At 47.4% G+C, this 18,006-nt stretch overlaps 1 protein-coding gene across 2 annotated transcripts in view; it reads right to left on the bottom strand.

Moving 5' to 3' along the window:
- The window catches only part of lrrc32 (leucine rich repeat containing 32), a 41,578-nt gene extending 36,396 nt beyond the window's left edge, over positions 1-5,182 (bottom strand). Inside the window, exon 1 of one of the 2 annotated variants that reach the window (XM_070892555.1) lies at positions 5,112-5,182. Coding sequence is in view for 1 of the 2 variants with exons in the window: in XM_070892554.1 (XP_070748655.1) it covers positions 3,545-3,566 (22 nt within the window). In the remaining variant the exon portion in view is untranslated. Of the gene's footprint in view, positions 1-3,544; positions 3,905-5,111 lie in introns of those variants that run through there. The other variant, XM_070892554.1, reaches the window with a different exon arrangement.
- Between the last annotated feature and the right edge of the window lie 12,824 nt (positions 5,183-18,006).

The raw sequence follows: 18,006 nt of genomic DNA, 5'->3' as shown, positions 1-18,006 counted from the left end.
AGGTAGGTTTTAACATAAGAAATAGGAGCAGGAGTAGGCCATACGGCCCCTCAAGCCTGCTCCGCCATTCAATAAGATCATGGCTGATCTGATCCTGGCCTCAAATCCACTTCCCTGCCCGTTCCCCATAACCCTTGACTCCCTTATCTTTCAAAAATCTGTCTATCTCCACTTTAAATATATTCAATGACCCAACCTCCACAGCTCTCTGGGGCAGAGAATTCCACAGATTTACAACTCTCTGAGAGAAGAAATTCCTCCTCATCTCCATTTTAAATAGGCGGCTCCTGATTCTGAGTCTATGCTCCCTAGTTCTAGATTCCCCAGGAGGGGAAACATCCTCTCAGCGTCTACCCTGTCAAACCCCCTCAGAATCTTATACGTTTCAATAAGATCACCTCTCAGTCTTCTAAACTCCAAGGAGTGTCTTAATGGAGGAAAGAGAGGTAGAGAGGCAGAGAGGTTTAGGGAGGGAGTTCCAGAGCCCTTGGGGTCTTGGCAGCTGAAGGTACGGCCGCCAATGGTGGAGAAATTAAAATCGGGGATGCTTAATAGGCCAGAATTACAGGAGCGCAGATATCTTGGCGGGTGTGGGGCAGAAGGAGATTACAAAGATAGGGAGAGACAAGACCATGGCGGGATTTGGAAACAAGCATGATCATTTTAAAATCGAGGCGTTGCTTAACTGGGAGTCAATGCAGGTGAAGGACTACAGGCATGATGGATGAACGGGACTTGGTATGAGTTAGGACACGGGCAGCAGAGTTTGGGATGACCACGTTTAAATCAAAGAGAACTTCAGAATATTTACCAAACAATACAGCCCACATTTGTGTGAAATTCTTCTGTCCATTACTTCAGCAGTGGCTCAGTGGGTAGCACTCACTGCTAAGCAAAAAAGTTGTTGGTTTCAAGCCCCACTCCAGGGATTGGAGCATAAAATCTTGGCCGACACTTCAGTGCAGTACTGAGGGTGTGCTGCACTGTCAGAGGTGCCGTCTTTCAGATAAGGTGTTAGACAAAGGTCCCATCTTCCCTCTCAGGTGTATTTAAACGCACTGGCACTGTTTTTGAAGAGCAGAAGAGTTCGCCCTGGTGTCCTGGCCAATACTTATCCCTCAACCAACATCACAAAAACAACAGATTATCTGGTCATTATCTCATTGCTTTGCTGTTTGTGGGAGCTTGCTGTGCACAAATTAACTGCACATTTCAACAGTGACTACACTTCAAAACACCAACATTTTCTATTTTCTCACCATTTAAAAAATATTCTAGTTTTCCATTCTTCCAATCAAAGTGAATAACCTCACAATTTCCTTACATTATACTCCACCTTATTGCCCACTCACTTAACCTGTCTATAACCCTTTTCAGGCTCCGTGTGTCCCTCTCACAGCTTATTTTCCACTTAGCTTTGTACTGTCAGCAAACCTGGATACATTGCGCTCGTTCCTCTCATCTAAGTCATTAATATAGATTGTAAATAGCTGAGGCCCCAGCACTGATCCCTGCAGCACCCCACTAGTTACAGTTTGCCAACCTGAAAATTACATGTTTATCCCAACTCTCTGTTTTCTGTCCGTCAGCCAATCCTTTATCCATGCTAATATATTACCCCCAACCCCATGAGTCCTTATCTTGCCTAGCAACCATTGATGTGACACCTTCTCGAATTTCTTTTGGAAATCTAAATATACTACATCCACTGGTTTCCCCTTTATCTACCTAGCTAGCTACATCCTCAAAAAACTCTAATAAATTTGTCAAACACTTCATTGGCTGTACCAGACTTATTCCCGGGATGGCAGGATTGACATATGAAGAAAGATTGGATCGACTAGGCTTATATTCACTGGAATTTAGAAGGATGAGAGGGGATCTCATAGAAACATATAAAATTCTGACAGGATTGGACAGGTTAGATGCAGGAAGAATGTTTACGATGTTGGGGGAAGTCCAGAACCAGGGGTCACAATCTAAGGATAAGGGGTAAGCCATTTAGGACCAAGATGAGGAGAAACTTCTTCATTCAGAGAATTGTGAACCTGTCGAATTCTCTACCACAGAAAGTTGTTGAGACCAGTTCGTTCGATATATTCAAAAGGGAGTAAGATGTGACCCTTACGGCTAAAGAGATCAAGGGGTATGGAGAGAAAGCAGGAGTAGGGTACTGAAGTTGCATGATCAGCCATGATCATATTGAATGGTGGTGCAGGCTCGAAGGGTCGAATGGCCTACTCCTACACCTATTTTCTGTGTTTCTATGTAAAGCACTTTGAGACAGCATGAAAAGTGCTTTACATAGAAACACAAGAGATTAATGTGCAAAGTTAAAGCACATGGGATTGGGGGTAGTGTGCTGACGTGGATTGAGAACTGGTTGTCAGACAGGAAGCAAAGAGTAGGAGTAAACGGGTACTTTTCAGAATGGCAGGCAGTGACTAGTGGAGTGCCGCAAGGTTCTGTGCTGGGGCCCCAGCTGTTTACATTGTACATTAATGATTTAGACGAGGGGATTAAATGCAGTATCTCCAAATTTGCGGATGATACTAAGTTGGGTGGCAGTGTGAGCTGCGAGGAGGATGCTATTAGGCTGCAGAGTGACTTGGATAGGTTAGGTGAGTGGGCAAATGCATGGCAGATGAAGTATAATGTGGATAAATGTGAGGTTATCCACTTTGGTGGTAAAAACAGAGAGACAGACTATTATCTGAATGGTGACAGATTAGGAAAAGGGAAGGTGCAACGAGACCTGGGTGTCATGGTACATCAGTCATTGAAGGTTGGCATGCAGGTACAGCAGGCGGTTAAGAAAGCAAATGGCATGTTGGCCTTCATAGCGAGGGGATTTGAATACAGGGGCAGGGAGGTGTTGCTACAGTTGTACAGGGCCTTGGTGAGGCCACACCTGGAGTATTGTGTACAGTTTTGGTCTCCTAACTTGAGGAAGGACATTCTTGCTATTGAGGGAGTGCAGCGAAGGTTCACCAGACTGATTCCCGGGATGGCGGGACTGACCTATCAAGAAAGATTGGATCAATTGGGATTGTATTCACTGGAGTTCAGAAGAATGAGAGGGGACCTCATAGAAACGTTTAAAATTCTGACGGGTTTAGACAGGTTAGATGCAGAAAGAATGTTCCCAATGTTGGGGAAGTCCAGAACCAGGGGTCACAGTCTGAGGATAAGGGGTAAGCCATTTAGGACCGAGATGAGGAGAAACTTCTTCACCCAGAGAGTGGTGAACCTGTGGAATTCTCTACCACAGAAAGTAGTTGAGGCCAATTCACTAAATATATTCAAAAGGGAGTTAGATGAAGTCCTTACTACTCGGGGGATCAAGGGTTATGGCGAGAAAGCAGGAAGGGGGTACTGAAGTTTCATGTTCAGCCATGAACTCATTGAATGGCGGTGCAGGCTAGAAGGGCTGAATGGCCTGCTCCTGCACCTATTTTCTATGTTTCTATGTAAATGTAAGTTTTTACTTTTAAACCAAACACTTCAACATTTTCAAAAGTAGTACTGAAACGAGTGAACTTACCTTTATAGAGTGAGCTCCACATCCTTACAGCAGTTCAAAGCACTTCCTAGCGAATGAATTACTTGTTTAAGTAACCAAACGGAGCAAGCAATTTGCATACAGTAAGACCCCACAAACGGCGATGGCGTTAAACGACCAGTCAAGCAGCTTCAGTTGAGGGAACAGATATTGGCCAGGACACCGAAGAAGAAGAAAAAAAATACTCCCCTGCTCTCCCTCGAAATAGCGGACGTGGGATTTTTAACATCCGCCTGAGAGAGCAGTTTAAGGTGCCCTCCGAAGGCACCTCCGACAGCGCGGCACTCCCTCAGCACTGCACTGGAGCGTCAGCCTGAATTTCCTCGGACTTGCTGCTGCTGTTTCGTCGTAACTGTGTCCGCCCCTGTGGTCGTGTCTTTGGAGTGAGTCTCCCAAACTTATGTCCCTCTGACTCAAAGGCGAGAGTACCATGTACTATTTACATTCCACGAGTGCCATTTTTAGCACATGTCTAGTTAACTCAATCGCATTCCTCGGGAGACTTCCATCCATTTTTTAAAAACGTGTCTGATTAACACAACTTTCTGTGGGAACCCGTTCGACATATCCAGCGCTTCATGGGGAGGGAGCTGAATTCACCATCCCTCCTCGCCTCTCACTCAAAGCCCAATTCATTCTCTCCAAATTCCCAACCCCGCTCGCATCGTTAACATTTTACACATCAGTCCCCAACTCCTCTCCCGGGTCGGAACCTTTGGGTTTATTCCTGTAAACAAAATTGGGCTCCGCACGAATTGTCGCCACCCCTTTAAATGCCTATTTAAAGATATTAAAATTGCGGTTAATCGTTTAATTGCATTTTGGCAAGCGACTGGAATGCGAGGAGAAGGGTTTTGGGAAAGACAATGTATCGGTTGAGTGATATTCCTGACGAAGTATATTTTTTTTCTGAGAGGCTGCTGTATGACACTCCAACAGTGACGACACTCCAAAAATACTTCATTGGCTGTAAAGTGCTTTATGAGACATCCGGCGGTGGGTGACAGGCGCTATCTAAATGCACGTCTTTCTTTTCTGCAAATTGAGACAGTTCCCTCCGTTGGAAATATTTCCCTTCTGGACATCTAGCAAGCCAGGATCGGCGGGTGTAAGTTACATTAAGTCACATTTGTGACACAGAGAGGGATTTTTTTTTTGGCCAAGGGTGAAACCAAAAGTTACAAGTCGTATTAAATAAATGTAGCTGGATATTCACCGGGGAACAGACACACTGGTGATAGTCTGGGGAAAGGGATCTGTCCCGGACTGCTTCACCGAGACAGATACATCAGTGAGAAATCGACACATTTGTGTCAATTTCACCCAGATGATACTTGTTTCAAAAGGTCCCGGGGTCGCAGCGACAGCGGGGGCGAGTTACTGAATGGACTGAAATGAACAGATTACTTTTAAAAAAATAAAAAAGATATATTGCAACAGTCTGGATTCACCGGAATTATAAAAACAAGAGAGAAGGAAAAAGCAACTTGCAGACCAGAAATACAAAACATCTTTTAAAATCAACAAATAATGATCTTTCAGTTATTACCTGACTGGAAGCAGATTTCGATGGAAAGAAAATATAAATAAACCGTGGCGTCTCACATTTTTGAAGTCTGTTCCCCCCCCCCAGCCCCCCCCCACCAACCCCCACTTCTCCCTTCTCGACCCTTCAAGTCACTCGCTGTGGACCCATTTAACACCAGAGAAGTCGATTTGCTGCAGCACGCTCGCATGCACATCCCATCCCATTGACTGACCGGGAGAGGAGAGTAGAGGGGGGGGGGGGGGGGGGGGCGGTGGGGGGGTGGGGAGAAGTTGGGAACATATTTCTGGTCGCTGTGGAATTTCAACCTTATAAGGAAAATTGCAACAACAACAACATATTTTTAAGTTATATTGGAATATCTGGGAAGATCTGTCACGATTGGTCTTAGAAACATAGAAAATAGGTGCAGGAGTAGGCCATTCGGCCCTTCGAGCCTGCACCGCCATTCAATAACATCATGGCTGATCATTCCCTCAGTACCCCTTTCCTGCTTTCACTCCATACCCCTTGATCCCTTTAGCCGTAAGGGCCACATCTAACCCCCTCTTGAATATATCAATGATTGCACGCTGGGTTCTGATGAGTCCCGTGTACAGGGGAAAAGCAACTCTTGTTGAATGACATAGAATGCAGAGAGCACGGAAAGGTCCGGTGTTTCTGTGAAAGCTCCGCACGAGTTTCTGCCCAACCCCTTCATCTCACCCCATCAGCATATCCTTCTGTTCCTTTCTCCCTGGTGTGTTTATCTGGCTTGCCCTTCAATGCATCTCCTTCACGGCAAGCGAGCCAAAGGTGGGCAGAGGAAACGTTACAAGGACACCCTCAAAGCCTCCCTGATAAAGTGCAACATCCCCACCGACACCTGGGAGTCCCTGGCCAAAGATCGCCCTAAGTGGAGGAAGTGCATCCGGGAGGGCGCTGAGCACCTCGAGTCTCGTCGACGAGAGCATGCAGAAACCAAGCGCAGGCAGCGGAAGGAGCGTGCGGCAAACCAGACTCCCCACCCACCCTTTCCCTCAACGACTGTCTGTCCCACCTGTGACAGGGACTGTGGTTCTCATATTGGACTGTTCAGCCACCTAAGGACTCATTTTAAGAGTGGATTCCGAGGGACTGCCTATGATGATGATGATGTTTGCCTCAACCACTTCCTGTTTACTCCGTAAACTTGAGGTCCTCCGAAACTCGGCTGCCCCGTACCCTAACTCGCACCAAGTCCCATTCACCCATCACCCCCTGTGCTCGCTGACCGACATTGGCTCCCGGTAAAGCAACGCCTTGGTTTTAAAATCCCTCCGTGGCCTCGTCCCCTCCCTATCTCTGTAGTCTCCTCCAGCCCCACAACCTCTCCGAGATGTCTGCTCTTCTCTAATTCTGGCCTCTTGAGTATCCCCGATTTTAATCGCTCCACCATTGGTGGCCGTGCCTTCAGCTGCCTAGTCCCTGAGTTCTGGAACTCCCTCCTTAAACCTCTCGGCCTCTCTACCTCTCTTTCCTCCTTTAAGACGCTCCTTAAAACCTACCTCTTTGATCTGTCCTAATATCTCCTCAGGTGGCTCGGTGTCAAATTTGGTTTCATAACGCTCCTGTGAAGCGCATTGGGATGTTTTATTGCACTAAAGGCGCTATATATATATACAAGTTGTTGTTGTTGTGGCAGAAAGTTCCACATTCTCACCATTCTCTGGGTAAAGAAGTTTCTCCTAAATTCCCCATTGGATTTATTAATGACCATGTTATATTGATGGCTGCTAGTTATGGTCTCCTCCACAAGTGGAAACATCTTCTACTCTATCGAATCCCATTTATTATTTTAAAGACCTCCATCAGGTCCTCTCTCAGCCTTCTCTCTTCTAGAGAAAAGAGTCTTTCCTGACAGGTATAACCTCTCGGTTGAAAACATCTGGATGAAGATTGGATCACCCTCTGAGTCTGTTGGTGATGTCAGTGAACTAGGGCTTAACTTCTTGGGATGTCTTATCAACACAGGGGGTCAACCCTGTTGTGTATGGAGAAAGAGTCAGACTGAACACTGTGAGCTCAAAGTAACGTGTGACTTTAGTCTTTTATTGCAGGTCTCCAGAGTGCCTCTCCAACCTGTGAAGCCTCCTTAAATAACTGTAGTCCCAAGGGATTATGGGATGATGATGATGATGAGCCCTCTGGTGGCTGTACAGAGTAAATACAAGTTTACATATATAACAAACCCCATTTTATTTAAATGGCTTAATGCCCCTGCTAAAATAATGGGCACAGGAGTGTTGACTGGTAAGGGTTTGCCTGCTAACACTGGTTGCAGCGTGCAGTAAGAATTGCTTAGCTCTTCAGTGGCTTCATCAATGACCTTCCCTCCAAGGTCAGGATTGGGACTGTTCCCACAGTGTTGTGCTCCATTCGCAACTTCTCCAATAATGAGGCAGCCCTCACCAACAGGACCGGGATAACATCCAGACTTGAGCTGACAAGCGACAGCTAACATTCACAGCACGCACGTGCCAGGGAACGACAGTTTCAAGCAAGGGGAAGCCCACCCATCTCCCCTTTACCTTTGCTGAGACCCTGACCATCACATCTTAAGGGGGGGGGGATTGGGAGCAAGTGGTGGTGGGGGGTGGGGGGGGGGTACCATTGGCCAGGAGCTGAACTGGACCAGTCATATCAATCACGTGGCTACCAGGGCATGACAGAGGCTGGGTACTCTGCAACAAGTGGCCCCTCAAAGTCTCGGCATCAATCTACAAGGCTCGAATTCACCATCATCATAGTCGGTCGCTCGAACGAGGATGACTTGCTTCCACACCAAATCACCATCATCATCATCATAGGCAGTCCCTCGGAATCGAGGAAGACTTGCTTCCACTCTAAAAATGAGTCCTTAGGTGGCTGAACAGTCCAACATGGGAATTACAGTCTCTGTCACAGGTGGGACAGATAGTCGTTGAGGGAAAGGATGGGCGGGACTGGTTTGCCACACGCTCCTTCCGCTGCCTGCGCTTGATTTCTACATGCTCTCGGCGACGAGACTCGAGGTGCTCAGCGCCCTCCCGGATGCACTTCCTCCACTTAGGGCGGTCTTTGGCCAGGGACTCGGTGGGGATGTTGCATTTTATCAGAGAGGCTTTGAGGGTGTCCTTGAAACGTTTCCTCTGCCCACCTTGGGCTCGCTTGCCATGAAGGAGTTCCGAGTAGAGCGCTTGCTTTGGGAGTCTTGTGTCAGGCATGCGGACAATGTGGCCCACCCAACGGAGCTGGTCGAGTGTGATCAGTGCTTCGATGCTGGGGATGTTGGCCTGATCGAGGACACCAAAAGGAAAGTGTTCGCAGATGTTTCAATGAAGGACCCGATATTCCAGTCCTGAACTCGATCAGGACGACTGGAGACCTGCTCTGCAGTGCGCACACATATCGCAGTGTGGGCTGGCCCGTGCTGCCCCTGGGTCCTCGGTTCTTCTCCTAACACAGCTGTGGTGTGAACAGAACATATCTGTGCCTACATGAATCATTCTGAATAGTGATACCACTTAAACGAGTTAGAAGTGTGATGGAACAATCACCATGCACCTGGATGTGCACTAGAAGCCCAACACCATCCAGGACAGAATCATTTGTTTGACGGGTGCCCATGCCCCTGGACTCTTTATCCATCCCCTCCATCACTGGGGCACTTTGCTGCCCCTAGCTCCCCTGCAACCTCCAAGTTCCACTTCAAATCGTACCGCATCCTGACCTGGAATAAATACATCGTTGTCTTTGGGTCGATTTCCTTGAAACTCCCTACCTAACACCATTGTGGGAACACCTTCACCATACGGACTGCAGCACATTGAAACTAGAAACATAGAAACATAGAAAATAGGTGCAGGAGTAAGCCATTCGACCTTTTGAGCCTGCACCACCATTCAGTATGATCATTGCTGATCATGCAACTTCAGTGCCCCATTCCTGCTTTCTCTCCATACCCCTTGATCCCTTTAGCTGCAAGGACCACATCTAACTCCCTCTTGAATATATCTAACGAACTGGCCTCAACAACTTTCTGCGGTAGAGAATTCGACAGGTTCACAATTCTCTGAGTGAAGAAGTTTTTCCTCATCTCGGTCCTAAATGGCTTACCCCTTATCCTTAGACTGTGACCCCTGGTTCTGGACTTCCCCCAACATCGGGAACATTCTTCCTGCATCTAACCTGTCCAGTCCCGATGTTCCGCCGCCACCTTCTCAGGGAAACTAGGGATGGGCAATAAACACCAGCCTTGCCAACATCACCCACAAACACATTTTAAAGGAAAGAGTTTGTGCAATTTCGATATTCCTAGCGAACTTTTGAACACAATTTGGAAACAAATACTGAACAGACGACATCGTCCTGAATGTTGCCATGTTGCAATAATCAGAGGAATCCATACCCTTCCCCAATATCAACAAGAACTGCAAACACTTCCCTATAGTCAGACAGCATCGATCCTCTCTACACTGAGATACACCAGTCTGGGACTGAATTCCTACATCCCAACAGCGACTACACTTCCAAAAAATACTTCATTGGCTGTGAAGCCCTTTGGAACGTTCTGGGGATACAGAAGGTACTATATAAATGCAAATTCTTTCTTTCTCCATTTCTCTCTTCTTTCTTTTTGTCTTTCTTTCTCCCTTTCTCTTTCTCGCTTTCTTTCTCCCTTTATTTCTTTATTGTAACATTTCCTCTGTCCACCTTTGGCAAACGAGCCCCAGGTGGGCAGAGGAAACGTTACAAGGATCACCCTCAAAGCCTCCCTGATAAAGTGCAACATCCCCACCGACACCTGGGAATCCCTGGCCAAAGACCGCCCTAAGTGGAGGAAGTGCATCCGGGAGGGCACTGAGCACCTCGAGTCTCGTCGTCGAGAGCATGCAGAAACCAAGCGCAGGCAGCGGAAGGAGTGTGCGGCAAACCAGACTCCCCACCCACCCTTTCCTTCAACCACTGTCTGTCCCACCTGTGACAGGGACTGTGGCTCTTGTATTGGACTGTTCAGTCACCTAAGGATCCATTTTAAGAGTGGAAGCAAGTCTTCCTCGATTCCGAGGGACTGCCTATGATGATGATGATGATTTCTTTATTTATTCATCTTTCTCTCATTCATTTTCATTTTCATTTGTTTTTTTCTTTCTTTCTCTCTTTCTCTTTCTTTTCTCTCTTTCCAAATCGGCTGTGTTCCTCGATGTCATCATCATAGGCGGTCCCTCGAAGCGAGGATGACTTGCTTCCACACCAAAAAGGATGAGTTCATAGGTGTTTCAATGAAGGACCTAATATTCCAGGTCCTGAACTACATCCTGAAGGGTGGAAGATGCCTGTGCGTGGATTTTTTTAACGTGTGGTGGCCGTTGCACACCAGTCACCACACGGGCTTGACAGAGCTAGGTCTTGGTCCAGTGGCAAGGATTATCCAAGACGACTGAAGACCAGCTCTGCTGCACAGACCTAGTGTGCACACATATCGCAGTGTGGGCAGGGCCATGCTGCCCCTGGGCTCTCGCCTCACCTGGGCCCCAAATTCACACCTCTCCTGGGCCCTGGTCACTCCCCTCTACAAACTCTTGCCACTCCTTCTCCCTTCCTGCTGTACCTGCCCGCACTGCAATCAGCGACCTGGCTTCGCAGCCGTCGCCCTCCTGCAGTGGAATGCCGCCGCACGCTGCTCCCTCGATGTAAGCGTGATAACAGGGAGGGACGTCGACAAGATACCATGTGGAAGTAGCCTCATCCTATCATGAGAGATGTTTATCTCTTTTAACGCTGACTGTGGCATACTGTAATCGAGTTCCCGCCTGCATATGGTAATGGCTCTCACTGGGCTACGTTTCCAATGGGACTGGTAGCTATGAGCCTAAAGTTGGGTGCCAACCAGCTATTCGACCAAGGGAGGGTGACATCTCCTCCAGCGCGCTGCAGTCCGTGTGGTGAAGGTGTTCCCGCAATGGTGTTAGGTAGGGAATTTCAGGAAATCGACCCAGAGACAATGATTCCTGATTCTGCCCTTACACATAGATATATTCATAGCATTGGGTCACTTGATGGTGTTCAGGAGCCGGGCGCCTGGTTGAATATTTTATCTCAGGCACCCCAACGCCTCCCAGCTCTGTTTAACTGACTCAGAACATATCGTGTTGAATATAATATACAATACTGTGGAATTGTTTCGAATGGAAATACTTCATGTACATTAACATATATATTACCTGCACGTTAATATCATACTCATATCCGGCAAACTAAAATGATTAGTATCACATTAATTGTAGATCTTAACTTGTATGGACAGTAGTTCCAGGGATGAGGGATTACAGTTGCGTGGATAGACGGGAGAAGCTGGGGTTGTTCTCCTTGCAGCAGAGAAGATAAACAGGAGATTTGATCGAGGCGTTCAAAATCATGAAGGATTTCGATAGAGTGAGGAGAGAGAACCTGCTTTCAATGGCTGAAGGGTCGATAACCAGAGGGCACAGATTTGCAAAAGAACCAGAGGCGACATGAGGGAAATAAAATTTACACAGCGAGTGGTTAGGATTTGGAATGCGCTGCCTGATAGGGACACAGAGTCAATTGTAGTCTTCAATAGGGAATTGGGTAAATAGATGAAGGAGAAAAGATTGCAGGGATATGGGGGAAGAGCGGGGGAATGGGATTGACTGGGCTGTTCTTCGAAAGAGCTGGCGCAGAATCGATGGGCTGAATGGCCTCCTTCCATGCAATAATATTCTCTGATCCCATGATGCTATGAATAGGACATCATTAATTAACAGAGCATTGGTTTAAAAGCAAGTACCATGATTTAAAGCTTTTCTCGATCGCTCTCTTGCTCTCTCTCTACATTCATTTCTTCCTTACTCTTTTCCTTCTCTTTATCTCTTTTTCTTTGTCTCGCTTTCCTCTCTCGTCCCCTTTTCCTCCCTCCATTCATTTCTCTATCTTTTATTTTTCTCTCTTTCTTTCCCTCCCTCCTTCTACTTCTCTCTTTCCTTCAGCTCAGTCACCTCCAATGCTTCGCCCTGTCTTTCCCTTCACTATTCATCCCTAACTATACATCCTTAGCTGTTGCAACACTTGATTCATCTACGCATCGATATAGAATTGTACAGCACAGGAGGTGGCCATTCGGCCCATCATGCCTGTGCCGGCTCTATGGAAGAGCGATCCTATCCAATGTGGATAAATGTGAGGTTATCCACTTTGGGGGCAAAAACACGAAGACAGAATATTATCTGAATGGCGGCAGATTAGGAAATGGGGAGTTGCATCGAGACCTGGGTGTCATGGTTCATCAGTCATTGAAAGTTGGCATGAAGGTACAGCAGGCAGTGAAGAAGGCAAATGGTATGTTGGCCTTCATAGCTAGGGGATTTGAGTATAGGAGCAGGGAGGTCTTACTGCAGTTGTACAGGGCCTTGGTAAGGCCTCACCTGGAATATTGTGAGCAGTTTTGGTCTCCTAATCTGAGGAAGGACATTCTTGCTATTGAGGGAGTGCAGCGAAGGTTCACCAGACTGATTCCCGGGATGGCAGGACTGACATATGAGGAGAGACTGGATCAACTGGGCCTTTATACATTGGAGTTTAGAAGGATAAGAGGGGATCTCATAGAAACATAGAAAACATAGAAACATAGAAAATAAGTGCAGGAGTAGACCATTCGGCCCTTCGAGCCTGCACCACCATTCAATAAGATCATGGCTGAACAATATAAGATTCTGACGGGACTGGATGCGGGAAGAATGTTCCCGATGTTGGGGAAGTCCAGAACCAGGGGACACAGTCTTAGGATAAGGGGTAAGCCATTTAGGACTGAGATGAGGAGAAACTTCTTCACTCAGAGAGTTGTTAACCTGTGGAATTCCCTGCCGCAGAGAGTTGTTGATGCCAGTTGATTGGATATATTCAAGAGGGAGTTAGATATGGCCCTTACGGCTAAAGGGATCAAGGGGTATGGAGAGAAAGCAGGAAAGGGGTACTGAGGTGAATGATCAGCCATGATCTTATTGAATGGTGGTGCAGGCTCGAAGGGCCGAATGGCCTACTCCTGCACCTATTTTCTATGTTTCTATGTTTCTAATTAGTCCCACTCCACCGCTCTTTCCCCCCCATAGTCCTGCAAATTTTTCCTTTTCAATTACTTATCCAATTCCCTCTTGAATCTGCTTTCACCATCCTTTCCAACAGCGCATTCCAGATCACAACAATTCACTGTGTTAAAAAGTTCTCCTCATCTCCCCCTCTGATTCTTTTACCAATTATAATAAATCTGTGTCCTCTGGTTACCAACCCTCCTGCCAGTAGAAATAGTTTTTCCTTATTTGTTCTCTCAAAACCCTTCATGAATTTAAACTCCTCTTAAATCTTCCCTTTAACCTGCTGGCTGATCATTGGCATAGCTCATCTATCCAACAATATAACTCTCCAAGTGACTGAGGTTAAATTGCAGCGCAACAATCAGTAGTCTGGATATCATTAACTGGTAAAACGCTTTAATCTTTCATAAGGTTAACCCCCTCAACCCTTGTTAATATTGAAATTCTTTTTTATCTTGGACACTACTATCAAATGACATGTGTCCCTGAACACCAGCGCCTTATTAGCTGTGTGTATCTTCATTTCATTGGAGAAACACAGCTGAAGGGACTTGTCACAGAGTACAGAATAAAACCCACCAAGATTGAAAAGAGTAAGAAAGAAAGAACTTGCATTTAGATAGCGCCTTTCATGACCTCAGGATGTCCCTAAGCGCTTTCCAGCCAATGAAGTATTTTTGGAGTGTAGTCACTGTTGTAATGCAGGAAACGCGGCAGCCAATTTGCGCAAAGCAAGCTCCCACAAACAGCAATGTGATGATAAATGAAAAAGGAAGGAAAGACTTGCATTTCGATAGGGCCTTTTACAACCTCAGGATGTCCCGAGGCACTTTCCAGTCAATGGAGTACCTTTTGAAGTGTAGTCGCTGCTGTAATGTGGGAAGTGACCAGGTTTGCTGATGTTGGTTGAGGGATAAATATTGGCCAGGACACTGGGCGAGGGATATTTTACATCAGCTGAGAGAGCAGACATTGGTTTAACATTCACCTGAAAGACGGCACCTTCGACACTGCAGCACTCTCTCAATACTGGCACTGGAGTGTCAACCTAGATTTTTGTGCTCAAGTCTCTGGAATTAGGTAATGGTGTTAGGGGATATGGAACCAAGGCGGGTAGATAGAGTTAAGGTATAGATTGGCCATGATGCAACTGAATGGTGGAATAGGGCTCGAGGGGCCGAATGGCGTCCTCATGTTGCCATGTTTCTAAAAACAAAAACAGAACTGAGGAGTGAACCTCCAACTACCAAGGAATCAGATAAGGCTGGTTTCCTGTACCAGCAATGGAATTCTAAATTTCCTCTTGTTTGTTTTCCCAACAAGCGCGTACGGGCCACAACTCTTGGTTGGCATGGCGGTGGCTTATAACAGTCCACCACGTCTCTAACACTTCGCAACCAGGTCCACCCCCGTGCAGAGCGATCGTTTGATGACGGTGGAAGCCGGGGTAATTTGCTTTTCAATGTCCGAGGCCTCGTTCGCTCAGTCCCTCTCAGCTGCCTGTGCATGAATCAAACCAGGGGCAGGGTGGGTCACTCGCTGGGCAGGAAGAGGCTTGTTCATGGATACACGATAAATCAGATACGGCAAAGGTCACAGTGAGGTCCTCTTCTGTGCTGGTGGGTAAGGGAGTTGTGTCTGCACATTGCAGGAATCCACAGGATCATGGGTCAGTGAATGAATTGCAGTTAAGCCACACCCAAAGCCAACTAAATATGAACATTTTGATTGTTTAATTGAACCCAGATTTTTTTTTTCCTCCCTTGTAAAGGTAAACAGAAACATACTTTTGCACAATGTCTCCTCCTTTCCTCTCCACATTACACTCATTTCCTTGTCCGCCCAAGCCATGGTATATTTACGGGATCTTATTTGGCAACTCATCAGTTATCACAGTGGCATACCTGGATTTCCCCCTGCAAATCCCCTGGGAGGACAGACGCACCAACGTCAGTGTTCTCGATCAGGCCAACATCCCCAGCATCGAAGCACTGACCACACTCGACCAGCTCTGTTGGGCGGGCCACATTGTCCGCATGCCTGACACAAGACTCCCTGAGCAAGCGCTCTACTCGGAACTCCTGCACGGCAAGCGAGCCCCAGGTGGGCAGAGGAAATGTTTCAAGGGCATACTCAAAGCCTCCCTGATAAAGTGCAACATCCCCACCGACACCTGGGAGTCCCTGGCCAAAGACCGCCCTAAGTGGAGGAAGTGCATCCGGGAGGGCGCTGAGCACCTCGAGTCTCGTCACCGAGAGCATGCAGAAATCAAGCGCAGGCAGCGGAAGGAGCGTGCGGCAAACCAGACTCCCCACCCACCCTTTCATTCAACCACTGTATCCCACCTGTGACAGAGACGATAATTCCTGTATTGGACTGTTCAGTCACCTGAGAACTCACTTTTAGAGTGGGAGCAAGTATAGCACCTTTAATGTAGTAAAATGTCCCAAGGCGCTTTTGAAGAAGAGCAGGGGAGTTCTCCCTGGTGTCCTGGACCAATATTTATCCCTCAATCAACATAATAAAAAGACGGATTATTTGGTCATTACCACATTGCTGTTTGTGGGAGCTTGCTGTGCACTAATTGGCTGCCGGGTTTCCCACATTACAACAGTCACTGCACGTCAAAAAATATTTTATTCGCTTTAAAGTGCTTTGAGACGTCCGGTGGTCATGAAAGGCGCTACAAAAAATGCGAGCCTCTTTTTTCTTTCGTACACTCAGAGAGATGTGCGATTTTCAGCAGTTTGGTGCGACAGGATCTTTAACACCAAACTTAGCTCAAGGGAAACACTCTCTGAGTGAGAGCACGGTGGGTTTAAACCCCACTCCAGAGACGTGACTGTCTGATCCAGGCTGACACTTTGCCGGTTCTTGGAAATCAAGGTCCATCCCAGCGCCCCCTGCCCCCCACCGCAACCCTCGGTCTGCCCTCTCAGGCAGGGGTCAAAGATCTCTTCGAAACATAGAACCATAGAGAATAGGTGCAGGAGTAGGCCTTTTGGCCATTCCAGCCTGCACCACCATTCAATGTGATCATGGCTGATCATTCACCTCAGTACCCCTTTCCTGCCTTCTCTCCATACCCCTTGATCCCTCTAGCCAAAAGGGCCACATCGAACTCCCTTTTGAATATTTCCCTTGGCCAACGTTTATCCCTCAACCAGTGTCATTCAAGCGGGGGATCATAGAATGGTTACTGCACGGGAAAAGGCCATTCGGCCCATCGAGCCCATGCCGGCTCTGAGCTAGTCTCACTGGTCATTATCTCATTGCTGTTTGTGGGATCTTGCTGTGCGCAAATTGGCTGCTGCATTTCATAGAATCGCAGAAGATTACATTCGGCCCATCGTGTCTGTGCCAGTTGAAAAAGAGCTACCCAGCCTAATCCCACTTTCCATCTCTTGGTCTGTAGCCCTGTAGGTTACGGCACTTCAAGTGCACATCCAAGTACTTTTTAAATGCAATGAGGGTTTCTGTCTCTGCCACCCTTTCAAGCAGTGAGTTCCAGACCCCCACCACCCTCTGGGTGAAAAATGTTCTACTCTATCTAGGCCCCTCATAATTTTATACACCTCAATAAGGTCTCCCCTCGGCCCCCTCTGTTCCAAAGAAAACAACACCAGCCTCTCCAATCTTTCTTCATAGATAAAATTCTCCAATCATGGTGACATCGTAGGATCATACAATGGTTACTGCACGGAAGAAGGCCATTCGGCCCACCGAGCCCATGCCGGCTCTGAGCTAGTCCCACTCCCCCCCGCCCTTTCCCCGTAGCCCTGCTAATGTTTTTTCCTTCAGGTACTTATCCAACTCCCTTTTGAAAGCCACGATTGAGTCTGCCTCCCCCACCCTCTCAGGCAGCGCATTCCAGATCCTAACCACTCGCTGCGTAAAAACGTTTTTTCTTACATCACCTTTGGTTCTTCTGCCAATCGCCTTAAATCTGTGTCCTCGGGTTCTCGACCCTTCCACCAATGGGAACAGTTTCTCTCTCTCTACTCTGTCTAGATCCCTCATGATTTTGAACACCTCAATCAAATTACCTCTCAAACTTCTCTGCTCCAAGGAGAATGACCCCAGCTTCTCCAGTCTATCCACGTAACTGAAGTCCCTCATCCCTGGAACCATTCTTGTAAATCTTATCCGCCCCTTCTCGAAGGCCTTCACATCCTTCCTAAAGTGCGGTGCCCAGCATTGAATGCAGTACTCCAGTTGGAGCCGAACTAGAGCATATCCTTGTAAATCTCCTCCGTACCCTCTCCAGCCTCCTACATTACAGCGGTGGCTACACTTAAGACACTTAAGCAAGCGCTCTACTCGGAACTCCTTCATGGCAAACGGGCCCCAGGCGGGCAGAGGAAACGTTTCAAGGACACCCTCAAAGCCTCCTTGATAAAGTGTAACATCCCCACCGACACCTGGGAGTCCCTGGCCAAAGACCACCCTAAGTGGAGGAAGTGCATCCGGGAGGGCGCTGAGCACCTCGAGTCTCGTCGCCGAGAGCATGCAGAAATCAAGCGCAGGCAGCGGAAGGAGCGTGCGGCAAACCAGACTCCCCACCCACCCTTTCCTTCAACCACTGTCTGTCCCACCTGTGACAGGGACTATGGTTCTCGTATTGGACTGTACAGCCACCGAAGGACTCATTTTTAGAGTGGAAGCAAGTCTTCCTCGATTCTGAGGGACTGCCTATGTTGACTCTTAAGATGGTACTTCATTGGCTGTGAATTGCTTCGTGATGCCCTGAGATTGTGAAAAGCGCTCTATAAACGCAACCTCCATTC

The sequence above is a fragment of the Pristiophorus japonicus genome, chromosome 10 (assembly GCF_044704955.1).
Source record: "Pristiophorus japonicus isolate sPriJap1 chromosome 10, sPriJap1.hap1, whole genome shotgun sequence".
NCBI lineage: Eukaryota > Metazoa > Chordata > Chondrichthyes > Pristiophoridae > Pristiophorus > Pristiophorus japonicus.
This window is presented reverse-complemented; position numbering and strand designations above follow the sequence as displayed.